This window comes from Dermacentor albipictus, chromosome 4 (genome assembly GCF_038994185.2).
Source record: "Dermacentor albipictus isolate Rhodes 1998 colony chromosome 4, USDA_Dalb.pri_finalv2, whole genome shotgun sequence".
Taxonomy (NCBI): domain Eukaryota; kingdom Metazoa; phylum Arthropoda; class Arachnida; order Ixodida; family Ixodidae; genus Dermacentor; species Dermacentor albipictus.
The window spans coordinates 65,575,153-65,591,258 of NC_091824.1; the positions used below are offsets into that span (position 1 = coordinate 65,575,153).

Below are 16,106 nucleotides of genomic sequence, written 5' to 3' on the forward strand. Positions count from 1 at the left end.
ACACGAAGAGGGCGCTGTGGATCAGAGCAAACGGGGATAGCCGATATTCTAGCTGACATTAAGAGAAAAAAATGGAGCTGGGAAGGCCATGCAATGTGTAGGGTAGATGGCCGGTTGACCATTAGGGTTACAGAATGTGTGCGAAGCGAAGGGAAGCGCAGTCGAGCTCGGCAGACATTTTGGTGAGGTGATACAATTAAGAAATTTGCAGCGCAAGTTGGAATCAGCTAGAGTAAGAGAAAGGTAACTGGAGATCGCTGGGAACGGTCTTCCTCCTGGTTGTGGACAAAGAAAATGATGATGATGATGATGATGATGATGATGATGATGATGATGATGATGATGATGTACTGCAATGGACAGTGGTCGGCTCCGGACCACCATAAGTTGCACTTCGGTCCTCGAAGAGGCAGGACGTGTCTCGAGCGAGCTCCTGAACAACACTTGGATGTGTGGTGAACGCGGTTTAAATCATGAAACCTTAAAGAGGAGCGGCGTAATATTAACTAATTTCTATCGCATTTACCGTTAATCAGCACAGAATCTTCTTTCTCTGTCCTATTCGTAGTGCGCCCTAGCAAGTGTCTACAAATCATCAACCCGTCCATGTTCGCTCTCTATTGATTGTGCTTTTTCAGGTAACAGTTGGAGCCGGGCGTTACTGAAGATAATGTCCGTAAGATCAGGCACCGGCCTATCTTTATAACGGATATGTAATTTGGGAGAGCTGTCGAATAATGACGACCACTTTTTACAAATGAAGTGATTGTGGCTCTACAGATGCTTCTAGCTTTTTTTTAAGCTCTGCCTAGTGCTACCAATCTCTGTAATATACTCTCAAATAACGTCGCTCCCCAATACAACCGCGGCACATTTCGCAGTCGACTGGTCAAAGAATATTTTGCCCTCGCAACCGTCCAGTCGTTTCGTGCCTGTATTTTTTCCTATGCCTTTCCATATCTCCATCAGTCACCTTCATTGATATGGTAGTACTCGGTCCTTGCGTATGCTACGTTTATAAGTTTATTTCTCCAATAAAATTATGAGTGAGTTCACACGACATTCATTATCTGTAAACCTGTAGGCTAGCGCAAATGGCAGATTTTAATTTTTATGTACCCCTGTTTTCTTTTTCTGCCTTCTTTGGTTTTGCACTCTGCCACTACATTGCAGTAATTGAACGATTGTTATGGTTATTGTCGTGTTTGTGCGCCTGCCGTCTAGCGGAATGATTTTCGTGTAATATTTACTATTATGTACCCATGAGTACTTTCTCATGCTTTTAGTTTTGGTTTTACACTTTTTTGTGTCGACTCTTTTGATCTTGCGTGTTATTTCGCTGTGCGAATAAAGCTTTTGTAACGTTTATGTTTCCAGTTTTTCGTTAACACTCGTTATGTGTTGACGTAAGTGTAGTTTCCCCGTTACGTAATGCCCCCCCCCCCCGAATTTATGTCAAGTGTTCAATGATAAATATATAAATTTGCCAATTCCGTATTGAGGTGCGCTACAACCACGGAGAGTGACCGCAGCAGGACTTACCTTTATGTAAGACTGACGCAGGCAGTACACTCGCTTTGCGTACTGAAACATCGACGAGGAGTCGGTGGTGTGAACAGTTCCGCTAATGGGGTCCAGGCGTATGCCATTCACGTCGTAGCCGTGCATGACCTCGTGACCAACGATCTGCGCATATCATCGTTAGAGCACTCATTTGTATACACATTACCATTATGGCTTCTTGAGTTCTCACAAGTAGACACGCGAGAGCTCATTAAAAAAATCGCAGTTTCGCCCAAAAGTTTAAGCACTGATTGCGATTGCAAATTAGTAGGCACCTATACTTTGTAAGGTTAGTAGTTTTATCGACCGCGGAAACTTGTAAACATTCGCTTGTTAACGAAACTAACAAGTGCGGTGTCACGCGCTCACAGGCAAACATGAACATATCACATTCGATGACCGCGGACACATGCTGTGAAAACGCTAGCGTGAGGAAGCACGGCAGCAGCAGCGAGCGAAGTGACCTTCGTGCTGCGTATCGCTTTAACGCAAACTGAGCGGCGAGAACCGAGCACACACAAAGCTATGAGACGTCGGCAACCTAGACTCTCTCGCCATCGCAGATCGCCTTCAAGAAAGGTGCCGCGCGGCCGCGACATACGTAGTTACCGCCGGAGTAGAACGCCCCTTCCCTCCCCTTCCCTCTCCCCGGTGCCTTGCGCGCGACGGAAGACGGCGCGCTTCCTCGTCGCTTTCCTCCCTCAGGCAGACGAGATTGAGCCACCATCGTCGGCTCACCCACGGACGCTTTCACTCGCACATATATCATACGACGCGCGGGGATGATATTATCGCCCTTGGATTTAATACGGAACATCATCTCGATGGCGGCGACGACGACGGTGGAAATGCACCTGGAGTGTCCATATAATCGACATTGCAATAAAACAGAATTTCATTTTTAGAAAAGAAATTGTTTTTCTCTCATTTTTCAAAACGCACTTCCCGTTTCAGGAGACCCTCTGACCCAACGTGCGCGAGTCACGCATGTGTCGTCGCTAGCGGGACAGAATGACGGCGGCAACGCCAACGGCGGGAAATGCACCTCTAGTGGCAACTCCAGAATCCGTTACTTGTACTGGCAACACTGTTGAAATAAAGATGGCTACGACATCCAGGTTCACGCCGTAGGTCGCTCTAACGGCGGCTCTGTCGCTTGGTGCTGTGCTCACGTTTCTCGTTTGTGGCGCAGAATCCAGGTGGTTTATCAAAGCCAAGAGGGCCCTTGCTGTCGATTACCTTAATCTGACCGGTCTCGAGAATTTCAGCGACGAAGCCGCGGAAATCGTAGCGCTGTGCGTACAAACGTCCAGGCTGTCTAGTGAACCGCATCAGTGTTCTTTAAAGAGAAAAAGCCTTGTAAGCGAGCCGGAGGTTGAAAAGGGGAAGTGTTTGGGCGTAGTGGGCCTCCGAAAGGTGCAAGTACTTGTTCGTGGCGTTGCGTCATCGCTACAGACGATAGTTGACTGTTTTCGACCTTTATAGGCAACTCCACACTGTCAGTCATATCACAGTATATCAAAAAGCGTCCCACAATATATAGGAAATAACATCTACCGAGCATTCAGAGGGTAAATGCGGATATTGCGCACAGGTAGAACGAGGCCCAAAGATTTTAACTTACCTGCTCTTGGGATAGAAACAAATCAGATTTCTGTTTGTGAGCAGGGGTGCACCTTTCTTTGTATAGTTAGCTGATCCGTATGATAAGATAGTCAGCGTCTGATGACAGGAACTTGTTCGTGCTAGCAGTTCTCAGTGTTCCGAGGTATACGCTCCAAACTTGGGGAACCGCCGACACCTGCCGCTCGTAGGAATTCTCAAAGCCCAGATAAACGCGAGAAGTAAATACTAAACAATCAGACCAAGTTGGCGTTTCTTCCAACAGGTTTCCGAAATTTATCGAAGGTTTTCTTTTTATCAATGTCACTTTTATTAGTGCAAGTGCACGACTCGGAAACGACTCAACCAGTTGTAATAGAATTTGGCTGTTTGCACACTGTCAGATTTCAATCTAGCGGCGCTATGGCCAGGCCGAACGCTCCAAAACAGAAACAAGCAGTGTTTGAAGTCGCTCCTAAATTTAGTGCGAGCAAATACCTGACAACTCACTGCGCTGAATGGGAAAGCACTATCTTCTGCTAACACCACTAAACTGAAACATGCTATCAAAACGATAGGTCACCTGGCCGCATAACGTGTGTCAGGGTCAACTTCAGACCTTCCGAGCTAGTTATCGTTCCTGCTAGCGGTACCTGCGGACAAAAGTACATTAACGAGAATATTCCTGAAGCTTAAGGGATTAGTAACACTAATGCTGCGGCAGAAAACTAACCTAACCAAACCAAATGAACCTTAAGCATGCTTCAATAGAAGGGGTGTACATCGTTGATCAAACTTTAACAGAAGTACTCTCCGCGATTTGAAACGCCAGCAACAGGTTTAAAGTATATAAAAAGAAAGCAGTGGTCTATTCGCCGGGAATTGAGTCATCCCGAGTGAAGTATTTCTTAATATCATCCTTGTGTCAGTCACTTCTTTCCTAATGCACAAGTTTCTTATTCATGCCGCACATTGTTACAGCGCTCGCTGTAAAGTGTGAACCTGCGGCTGAGCCTAGATCGGCTGATTCTTGGGGCGGCCGCTAGGGGGCGAGCATCTACTTGGAGTCACGAATAGCGTCCGTATAATTGCTGCCGCAATAAAACACTTATTGTAGTTTTGAGGGGCAGCGACCGATGGATGCAAGCCAGGACTCTTCCGAATGATTTCAGTGCTAGTTCACCACGGTATTCTTACAGAAGCCCCATCTTCTGAGCGAATGTATGTAGCAGCTGACCTCTCCTCAATAAAGTCCATGCATTCCATAATAATGTCTCGCAATTATGCAGTCAATATATGACTTTTTTTGTCTCAATTCAGGTAATGTAGCTAGTGGTGAAGTCTCACCATGTTTGCATTTATTTAAAGATCTGTTCTGTGCTCAATAGGTAGCATCACATTTGCCCAGCCGTCACAGCCTGATGATGCAATTCATGGAACAATCTCGAGCGGAATTTGAAAAACGTGACATCGCCCTCAAAGCAGAATTTTTGAAACGCGATTTCGCTTTAAAAGCTGAATTCGATTGGTTTAGAACGCAATTATTTACCATTCAAAATGCATTGGCGAAATAACACGATCTGGCAGTGGATTTGTAGGGGCTTCCTGAAAAAGGGAGCAGTCCTACAAACATTTCTAACTAACATCGATAAACCAGACGTCATTGCGTTGCAAGAGTGTGGGAAAAATGCAAAACTGGCCGGCTACTCAGCCTACGCTGGGCAAGGAGAGAACCGGCAGACAGCTATTTTAGTTAAAAGAAACTTAGCAGCAGTCCTACACGAGACTGACACAAATAAGATTGATCACGTCCTAATTGAACTCGTACCGAGGAAATGAAAAGAAAAGATAGGAGCCTATACGTTCTCAAAAAAATAATTGTGACTTCGATCAGCTCATCGAAAGGTCCTAAAACATTGCAGGCAACAGCCCCATAGTCATAGTCGGAGACTTTAACGCGCAACACACGGCTTGGGGGTACAAAACCTCGCAACAAAAAGGCAGAGAAATATGGGATACTATCTCCAAGCATGGACTAACCCTACTAACAGATCCTCAAATTCCGACGAGAAAAGGAAATAGCGTTTCCAGGGACACCACACCGGACCTTACTCTCACAGGGGGACACATAACCGCACGATGGTGTAACACGGGAGAGGACTTGGGGAGTGACCATAGAATTATAGAGACGGTGGTAGAACACGGCATACCAATTCCCAAACCCAAGCAGATCGAAGCGGTAAATTAGAACCTCTTAATGCAGAAATGTGCCGAAAAAGAGGAGCTCAAGGATGTAGGCAGTTGGAGCAAAGCCCTCTTGGAAGTGGTTGAAGAGGCCACCGAGAAGGTGGAGGCAGACGAAACGCATAAGGTAGTAGACCGGAAAATGGTCGGATTATGGAGGAAAAAGAAGCATCTAGAGCAAACATTGAAAGAGAATGGAAGCAATAGAAACATTAGGAGGGCATTAGCGCACCTGAACGGAGAGACTGAAGAATACGCACTCGAACTCACGAAACGAAATTGGAATAGCATATGTGAACAGATGGATCATAAAATTGGTAAATCAAATGCATGGCAACTATTGAGGCACCTACTAGATCCCCAAAGAAGCAAATCAGAGACGCATAGAAACATGCAGAAACTAGTGTATAAATACGAAGGCAGTAACAGACAAGTGATCGCTGAAGTTAAGGATAGGTATCTTAAATGTGGTCCGCAACAAACAGTGCCGGACTACAAAGGGGAAGAGAGCCCCCTCTTGGACAGCCCCGTCACCGTAGGAGAAGTCAGGGCCGAGCTGAATCGACTAAGAACGAAAACAGCTGCAGGACCGGACAGAATCAGCAATCGGATGTTGATGAACCTCGATGACAAGTCAATAGTAAACCTAACAAATTTTATGCAAGAGTGTTGGGACAACCCAGTTGAAAAACACAACAGGAAATTTTACCAGTCTGTTGTATTTTGGGACGTTGTTTCAGTAGTTCTGTTGTCTGTAGTTCTGTTGTCTGTAGTTCTGTTGCCTGTAGTTCTGTTGCCTGTAGTTCTGTTGCCTGTAGTTCTGTTGCCTGTAGTTCTGTTGCCTGTAGTTCTGTTGTCTGTAGTGTGACGTCCTGTAGTAGAATGTTCTGTAGTTCTTGATCAATATTTAATTAAAAATTGACAGAGACGTCCGTAAGATTATGTAAATTTGTTAGCACAAAAAAGAAAAACATAAAAGTAAAAAAAAAATTTAAAAAAAACGTCTTTGCCTAGGATTCGAACATGCGACCTCTCGATTCCTAGCCCGGCATCTTACCACTGCACCACCCCTGACATCGTCTTCGAGTGTACGTTTTGGCCATGTGAATAGTACGACGTGCTGATGCGCTGATGTTTACATTTGCATTTTGAGAGCCAAGATCCGCTATCACTCCACCGCGTCAAGTGCCGCATCTCTAGAAGAGCAAGAGTGTTCGTACCATCGACAAGTACATCGTGCAGTGCTAGAACATCGATTTTGATGTACGATATCCATATTAAATAAGAAATTCAGAAATAGACAACGTTGACTTTTAGGGTTATTACTGCTAGTTTCGACAGTTGTCTCTCGTTCTTTACACTTTTGAGCGCGCATATAATTCGTGTGTTCAATGCAAAATAGCTACATAAACATTCGTGGATGAGAGTTCTTTCTGACAGCATACTGGCTTCTCACGGCAGCACTGTATCAGATTAATGAGACCCGAGCGATACAGCTTTTCACGCAACTTTGTGGAACAACCGAAATCTTCTTTTCCGCTTCGCATAAGCTTGTGAAATATTCCTGGGAAATTAACTAATGTGTCAGTGTAACAGCACATGTAAGTCCACAGGCCTGTGTGCCACATCTTACCAAAAAAAAAAAAAACCGGATACGCAGCCATTCCCGCAGATGGTATGATTTTGATCAGCGGCCGATTTAGAGGAGGCCGGTAGGGCGTTGCTGGTGCCGCGTCGTCACGGCACAATTATAACTATTCGCCACGTCGACTTTAATACCGGTGTCGGTGCCATCGGTGTCAGCATTGCCGGCTTCAGAGAAGTGCGATTGAATACCGCGCAGGAGAAAAGTACAGTGTACACTACCGATGCAAAAACATACAATTTTAAAGGACCGCGACGGGAAGCGCTTCTGTTGCGACTTCGGAACTCTTGGCCGTCGCGACCGAATGTTTCTGCTGCGACGTCAGAATTGGTGTCGTAACGTCGGAGTCGCTGTCAGGATATAAAGCTGTTGTTCCGACTTCAGAACTCTTGTTGTCGCGACAGAATGCTTCTGTTGCGAAATCAGAATTTATGTCGTAACGTCAGAAATGTCTCCCAATTAAGAAATGTCAACAACTTCTGTCGTACAACAGAATTTCTGTAGTTGCGACAGGAATTCCTTTTGTCTTTTTCAACCGGGCACTACAGAAGCTTGTCGCATCACACAATTTCAGTGCACTTCTGTTGTCATCATTGGGTATATGTTGCGGCGATAGGTTTCCGTTGTGGAACAGTTCTCTGTAGTACAACAGAAGTTTGTCCATTACTTCAGGAACACTTCTGTTATGACAACTGGGGGCCTGTTGCAATGATAGGTTTCTGTCGTACAACAACATTTTTCTGTAGTACAACAGAAGTTGGTCGCATTACATCAGGAACACTTCTGTTGTGACAATTGGGGGCCTGTTGCCACAATAGGTTTCTGTAGTATTTCAACAGCTCTCTGTAGCACTACAGAAGTTTTTCGGGTTACTTCAGGAGTATTTCTGTTGGGACAACAGGGTGCCTGTAGTGATGACAATTTTTTCTGTAGTACTACAAAAATCTGTTGTAGAGCTTCAGCTTTCTGTTGTAACAACAGACATACGACAGACTGTACTTCTGTAGTAGCAACAACAAATGTCTGTTGTACATCAGAAAAGTCTGTCGCTCCATCAGGAATCTGTAGTTACTACAGAAAAATCCTGTTGTACAACAGAAATTTCTGTAGTACTACAAAAATCTGTTGTAGAGCTTCAGCTTTCTGTTGTAACAACAGACATACGACAGACTGTACTTCTGTAGTAGCAACAACAAATGTCTGTTGTACATCAGAAAAGTCTGTCGCTCCATCAGGAATCTGTAGTTACTACAGAAAAATCCTGTTGTACAACAGAAATTTCTGTAGTTGCGACAGGAATTCCTGTTGTCTTTTTCAACTGGGAAGGGTAAAATCCCCAAAGAATGGAAGGAGGCTAAATTAGTACTAATTCCAAAACCGGGGGAAAAGTTGAGTCTCGAAAACCTGAGACCGACATCTCTCACGTCATGCGTTGGGGAACTAATGGAACACGTGATACAATCTAGAATTAGCAGATACTTGGAAGACCAAGACATGTACCCTGACACAATGATAGGCGTCAGAGCACACCTATCTTCGTGCGATGTCATGCTACAGCTTAAAGAGCAAATTATCGACCACCAAACGAAGGACACGAAAGCCATCGTTGGCTTAGACGTGGCCAAAGCATTTGACAACGTAGACCACAAGGCAATCTTAGAACAATTGAATAGCCTAAACGTAGGGAGACGTACCTACGAATATATGAAGGACTTTCTGACTGACAGAACAGTAACGGTCAGTCTAGGGGGTAACGAGGAGAAGGGGATAGAGCTCAGCAATAAGGGGACACCGCAGGGCTCGGTGCTTTCACCCACTCTCTTTAACATAGTAATGATGGGACGCCCGCACAAACTTAAGGACTTACGGGGTCTAGAACATACGATCTATGCGGACGACATCACCCTATGGATAAATAGAGGAAGTGACGCCTACATAGAAGAAACGCTACAAAAGGCCATCAATAGAATTGAAGAGCACTTAGAAAAGCTGGACTTAAATGTTCAGCTACGAAATCAGAGGCTCTCTTCATCAGTCCACAGAAAATACGAAAGAAAATTTCTAACCACGGGATAAAACTCACGGTTAATGGGGACACGATTCCAAACGTAAAAGCTATACGAGTGCTAGGCATGCACATTCAGGACAATCTAAGAAATACGGAAGCGATTAGAAAGCTTGAAATGAGCGTAAGCCAAACTTGTCGACTCCTCAGAAGAATCGCCAACAAGAAGGCAGGCATGAGGGAGGCTAATTTATTAAGGATAGTACAGTCCTTCGCGATCACCAAGATCACATACGCAACGCCGTACCTCAAACTAACAAGGGCCGAGAAAAACAAAATAGAAATCCTCATCAGGAAAGGAGTTAAAACAGCCCTAAACGTTCCACCATGCACCTCTACGCACAGGATATTAAACATGGGCATTTCAAACACCCTAGAAGAGTTGATCGAAGCCACACTAGTCTCCCAGCAACAGAGACTAATGAGAAGCAGAGGTGGTCTAAGATTTCTAGAGAAACTAGGCTACAAAACTTGCAACAAAGTAAGAAACACGGGAGCCATTCCGTCGCACATCAGAGATAGGATACGCGTACCACCACTCCCGAAGAATATGCATCCCAGTCACCATCAGGATAGGAGGAAAGACAGGGTTAAAGCATTACAAAAATCACTAGATAAAAAGCAAGGGGTTTTCTACACGGCTGCAGCAGAATATGAAAGCAGACCAGGTTTTGTCTCAGTGACGACACAGGCTAACGGTGAGAACTCAAAGAGCTGCAGTACCCCGCAAAACCGAGTGGAGGTTGCAGAGGAGGTGGCCATAGCCGTAGCTTTGACTCAAAAAGGGGTCAAAATCATAGTGTTAGATTCCAAAACAGCCATCAGGAATTATACCGCAGGGAGAATCTCCAAAGAGGCGCTCAATATATTAGAGCAGGGACCAATTCCAGAAGAATTAGTAAACCTTATATGGACTCCTGCCCACGAAGGCTTGCCCGGCAACGAGAAAGCGCAGGCATTAGCCCGAGAGCTTATTTACCGGTACACCAATGCAGCCTCTCCAGCCAGGGAGCCCCTACAAAAAGAAGAAGGCATAAACACTTACAGCGAAATTCTCGCTTAATATACAATGGTAAGGAAAACACTGCCAGAGGCGCATAAGAAACTAAGTAAGCAAGAAGAGATAACATGGAGGCAACTGCAAGCGGGGATGATCTGCAACCCCAACATACTGAAGAGATGGCACGATAACATTGAGAACATGAACTGCAAGCACTGCGGGACAAAGGCGGACATGATCCACATAATATGGTCATTTCCTAGATACAATAAACCAGATAGGGATAGACAATCCTGGGAGACTTTAATGACCAGCTCGAAGGAAGATGACCAAAGAGAAGTCATCCGCATGGCCCTGGACACCGCTGAGCTCCAAGGGGCATCAGCCACTTGAAAAGGGAGGAGCAATCCGAAGAGACGGGAATACTCTTGACTCTTCGGGGCTCTTTTTGCGGGTGCAAATAAACGTTATTTCTCTCTCTCTCTTCCAGGAATTTGAGCGGCCAGAACCAGGATATGGTTATGAGGCACCACGTAGCGGTGGACCCAAGATTATTATCAACCACCTAGGCCTTTTTAACAGGCACGCAATACATAGCACATGGGCCTATTTGCATTTCGCCCCATCCAAACGCCGCCGCCACGGTCGAGATTCGATCCCGCACCCGCGAGCTTAGCAGCGCAACGCCAAAGCCACTAAGTGACCCTGGCAGGTGAAAACAAGCTTCTTCGCGGTATCTTTTACACCTACATACGAAAGTGAACGGGTAGCCTATGCACATCAATAAGAACAGTGCTGCTTAGCCAGTCCGTTCTATTCACGCCTTGCTAGGCAATGACTGCTGCCAGCGCGCGATTCCGCACTTAGTTCTGCGTTGCTGATTTATGTCGAAAGGAACCAGAGGTGTTCCTGACATGGCAAAAAAAAACAAACAATGCGAACGGTGCGCGTAAGGCAAATTCTGGCACCATTTTTCATCCACAAACTCGTACGGCAATCGCAGATTCCGCCTTTTGTGTAAAAAAAAATGGGCCCCAATCCACGCTGTGAGAGTAGTTGGCCAGCGAAGTTGTGATATCACTTGATAAAATATACCAATGTGGCGTAGTCTTGAACTAGGTCCTGCCGAACCTGTGAACGACGCCTTTATGCGTATTAATGTTGCTGTTCGTTTCGTCGCCCATCGTATTCGCGCTGCTCTTCGCAAGTCCTGACTATGCGTGGCTTCTCCATGGAGCTATCTCAACAAAAATGAAATCAGTTGCTAGGCGGGTTCTCCTTTTGCATATAAAAGTGTAGTTACGTCACTCCCTGCTTCGTGTGCTACAGTTGCCGCTTCACGGTAACTGCAGATTATGCAACCGTAATCTTTACCGGGAAACGCTTGCGGCGAACGCTATGCGCGATGGTCAGCTTTCTGGTTCTTTTTTGCCTTTCCACCGCACGGTCCGCGCAGCACCTGTCGGGGATGCGCGGAGGTGGGCGCCATCTGGTGGTGCAGTAAGGAACACCGCGGCACACGCGGCGCGCGCCTCCCGCTGGGATTGGTTGAATTTTTGCCCACGGATACGACAAACGCATTGGGGGGCTAAAAGTATGCAGCTGTGCTGTAAAAGTGATTAACTTTACGGTTCATTACTTTCGACAACATGGCTGCATCGTGGTACGATAAGCAAGTCGGTGCTCTAGGCTAGTTCGTAGCTCTGCGGCCAGTTATCTGAAAATGCTACATAGCGATAGACGTGTAGTGACGTTATCTGCGTAAAGGCCCGTTTATAGTCCGACGTTATCGGCGCGCGGGCGAGCGTCGTTCGCAGTCAGTCACGCTACGTCGGTTGCGCTGCGCCAGCCGAGATGCCATCCCCTCTATACTTCAACGTGCGCTGTAGGCTGCTATCTTCGGAGCATGCGCAGAAGGTTCGCCAAGTCGCGCGCCGTCCGCAAAAGCCGTCTGCAGAGTTGTGTTGGCGCCTTTTTCTTCGCGCGCAATGCATTGTGGTGCGAGAGTTCCGCCGACTTCGACGCGCGAATGGCTCCGGAGCCATATCGGCGCCGGGCCCGTCGGGGCGCGTTGGAAGCCGCCGGTTACGTTGGCTACGCCGGTGCGCCCGACTATAGAGGTGTCGTTTTCGCCGACGTGACGTAGCGTGCGCGCGCGCGCGCGTTACGTCGGACTATAAACGGCCCTTAAGTATTCATGAGCACAGACTCTGCGTATCCCGACTTCAGTGTTTCGGTCGCTTTCATCCGTGCAAGTGCGTACTTGACCGAGGCCTCCATAGTTGAGGGCGGCCGTCCCAAGGGCGAAGAAAAACGGCGGCTGCACTATGCCGGCCTGGATAGTCATAGTGTTAAGGATCGGGTTGTAGAAGGCGTTGACTTCACCCGACGTGAAGTTCACCGTGTCGTTTCGGAAGAGGCGCTGCGTCATCAGTCGGTGCGCCTCTAACCACGGGGTGAAGAAATTCGCGCCGGCGTCCGGAAAATCAGCTGCGCAGAAAGAAAAGCGGCCTCGACTATGGTTGGAGTTTGACGGCATTAGCGATCTGTGTGTATTTTGCAATTGAGAATACACGTCAACGACCGTGCTTTCCAACGAGCTCACATCATCATCGGCTTGTGCACCGCCGTTATCTGGAGGGATCTGCCAATCAGCGCAAAGAAGAAAAAAAATCAAGAATGGAAATTGACGTGGATCATCAGCGAACAAGCAGAAGCTGCCTGCATTTATAGAGTATTTTTGCGAAAGCATTGTAAATGCACAGGCTAGACGTGGCCTACCCACTCCTAAACCGCCTTACATATGAAAACAAATTAACTAAAATAAAATAAATGAAGGAAAGAATATACAGACAAGGGCAAGAGAAGCCTTACCCTGATTTGTAAAGGCTCTAAAAGGGAGAGATAAACTCTTTACTAAAAATTAGTTAAAATTTGAAGCAACATAATCAAAAATTTGGTCCTCAGCAGCGAAACGCCAAAACCACTGAGTCAGTGTGGTGGGTTTAAGTTGAATAAAGCAATTCAAGAAAAAAGAAACGAATGAAACAAAAGCGAATAGCTCACTTCATCTTATCAAGAAGTTACCAGGGCCGATGCTACAAGCATCGTTGATGTCAGTCGGTTTTTGGGCGGTAGACCTCTTTGAAATGCTTAGCGCGACGTGGCCATTGTCACGGCCAGTTCTGCATTTTTCCAAGCATGCTGAAGACGTGAAAGACTCGACGCGGCGTGGCGCAGAGTCAAGGCGATTGATAGGAGAAACGAACAGCCATATCTAGATACCTTTTCGCTCATTATAAATGACACGCGCACATGCATGTATGCAAATTGTTCACTAAGTGACTACGTACGCATGTGAGCAGTATGGGAGAGTTTGCGCAAAACTGCGCAATACAACGTGAACCACGGGAGACGTGGCAAGTTGGACCACGTTTGACCAAGCTTGAATAAATGTCACACCGCAGTTCTACTTGAAGCTGATATGCACTAACTGGCCCAATACAACGTTTCATTGCCGTTTTAGAGAGACAGTCAAGTTTATTTTATATGCAACGATCAATTGTACTCGTCACGTATGATTACGTAGCTGTCATGCTAATTTGCCCTCGGGAACTTTCCCGCCGGACATTTTGCACAGTCAGACTAACTTACGTTCGCTATAGAATTTCATCCCCAGTCTTTCAGTAAAGCAATAAACGGGGCTAGTTGGTGGACGTTCTTGATTGTATTGCGCTTAGTGTTACATTAACAAAACTAATGGACGAATATCAGGAATAAATGTGGACGTACGTGGCACACGTACATCCACGCCTTGCACACGTACGTATTTGCGCCACGTACGGCCCCGTTTTGTTCCTTATGTTCGTTCATTAGTTCCATCAGTGTAACACTAAGCGCAATACCATCATGGATGTGCAGTCTTTACAATATAAGTAGTCTTGTTCTCAGTAACAATGCGTAGTTTTAATATGCTCATGTGAGTTCTTGATTTCTGTTTCCACGAACAATGAACCTGAGATGCGAAAAAGAAGACGTGGCACATGCAGCAAAGTTACGGAAGTGTAATGGCCTGGGCATGGTCATAATGCAGGCCGTTCCTATTGCTTTATTGCGTTCGTAAATCGGTAGCACGATTACCTACTTATGCCGTCGTAACGTTCTCAAACAATGCTCACCGAAAAATGCTTCCATATGACGGACGGTGTCGATATCCTTGGGGTAGCCAATGAGGAGCCCCATTTTGGAGGCCTTTTTGATGCTCAAGCTCCGCATCCAGCCCTCCATCCAAGGCACATGTTGGACCTTATCGAGCAGGACTTGAATTACATTCAGAGCGAGCACAGTTGCCGCCTTGAGTGCAGGTGATGGGACCACTGCGAAGGCGAGAAGGCTACGGCTAAAGAAAAGTGTTGTTCATGGTAAAGCTGCGGCGCGCACGCAGGACGAGCGATGCAGGAATTTCACAAGCAAGTATGTAACTTGCGCGCGCTGCAGTCTTATCGCGAATAATTACCAACTCGACCAATTTTCAGTTTTCTTTCAAGCAGCTGCTCAGAAAGACAGACATCAACTTTAATTTGCAAGCACCCCTTCGTCCGAGCCGTCGTAGCTGGTAACACTATGTGTCGTGATTTGGCCTATTTTAACGTGCTCATTTGTTGCGTTAAATGAAGGTCCGCGAAATCTAAATAACAGAGAAACTACTGGTGAGCTTCACAGCATCCTAACAAATTTGCTATGATAGCCTTTCTACAGCCAGTTCCGGTTTCGTTTCTGCGGTGACGCGGCGTCATGACGCAGAAGGTAGTCCGTACGAGCGAGTGCCTCAATTCAGGGGAGACCGGGGGGGAGGGGGGCGTGCAGCCCTCCCCCCCATCGGTAGGTTAACTGTTAGGCGAAACGGCTCTGGTTCAGCGAAATGGCTCTGATTTGTTGCGCGCGTGGTGTAATGCGCGCGCCTATGAACCTGGAATCATCCCTAATAACTCACACTCCGGCGCAGCCGTCAACTCGTCAAACCGCACCTTTACCGCAGCTTCTCTGCTCTGGGAGAAACTGTGTTTTTGCGTGACCAGACCACCACCGAAACTTGTGAGCCAGTACCATCTTCGCTTGAAAACAGGAAAGCAGGTATTGTCTTATAGCTGCATGCATTTCTCCGAGGCACTGCACATGACGGTCACCATCCTTGTTCTGCTAAGATTCTTGGCGCAGCATAATGTTTCATGAGCGACTTGAGCATGAAGCCACCTGCTCGTGAATGAGTGAAAGTTCACCTTGGCTTTTTTAGGTTACCAGTTCGTTTTCACTCGTTTAGTTATGCATTATGAGTGCTATGATATAATAAAGATGCATGCATTTTGTCGACTTTCGTAAGTAAGCAGGTGCGAAACCATAAAATATATTGGTGTAGTGCCTTAGGTCGTCCATGGCGCAACTAATGTTCTTTGTTGCAGCTAGACTTCTTAGCTTTGAGTTCATACAAGTCCAAATCTTTACCTCTCGTGGTAAACGTTGGAGAGAGAAAAAATGAACGTGCTCTCGCGTAAGTCGTGTTGGTTATTGTGTGCCATATATATATATATATATATATATATATATATATATATATATATATATATATATATATATATATATATATATATACATAGGTAGGCGCAGGGAATTACGAGGTTTTGACACTTGCTGCGGTACGCGCGTTCATCTGCTATGCTGCTACGCCGGCCCTCACAAATAGTAGCGGCATATCAGACTCACCTCACCTCTTCCCACGTGACCACACACTACCATCATGACGCCATGGCACAGTAGAAATGAAGCCGAAACAGGCTGTAGAAAGGCTATTATGTTAATATATTTACAACGTTCTGAGACTTGCCGGTGGTCAACTACCACATAAACAAATTGAATACTCAACAACGTGATGTCAGTACTTTTTGAAATGTGCTGTACAAAAGGATCACGGGGCCGAGGTTTTCTGGGGA

At 46.2% G+C, this 16,106-nt stretch overlaps 1 protein-coding gene across 1 annotated transcript in view; it reads right to left on the bottom strand.

Annotated features, from left to right (window-relative positions):
• The window catches only part of LOC135897604 (neprilysin-1-like), a 74,586-nt gene that overhangs the window by 22,095 nt on the left and 36,385 nt on the right, over positions 1-16,106 (bottom strand). The window contains exons 10-12 of the mRNA XM_065426284.1: positions 14,298-14,495; positions 12,383-12,609; positions 1,543-1,686 (exon numbers count right to left, since the gene is read on the bottom strand). Of these exons, the coding sequence (XP_065282356.1) occupies positions 1,543-1,686; positions 12,383-12,609; positions 14,298-14,495 (569 nt within the window). The remainder of the gene's footprint in view (positions 1-1,542; positions 1,687-12,382; positions 12,610-14,297; positions 14,496-16,106) is intronic.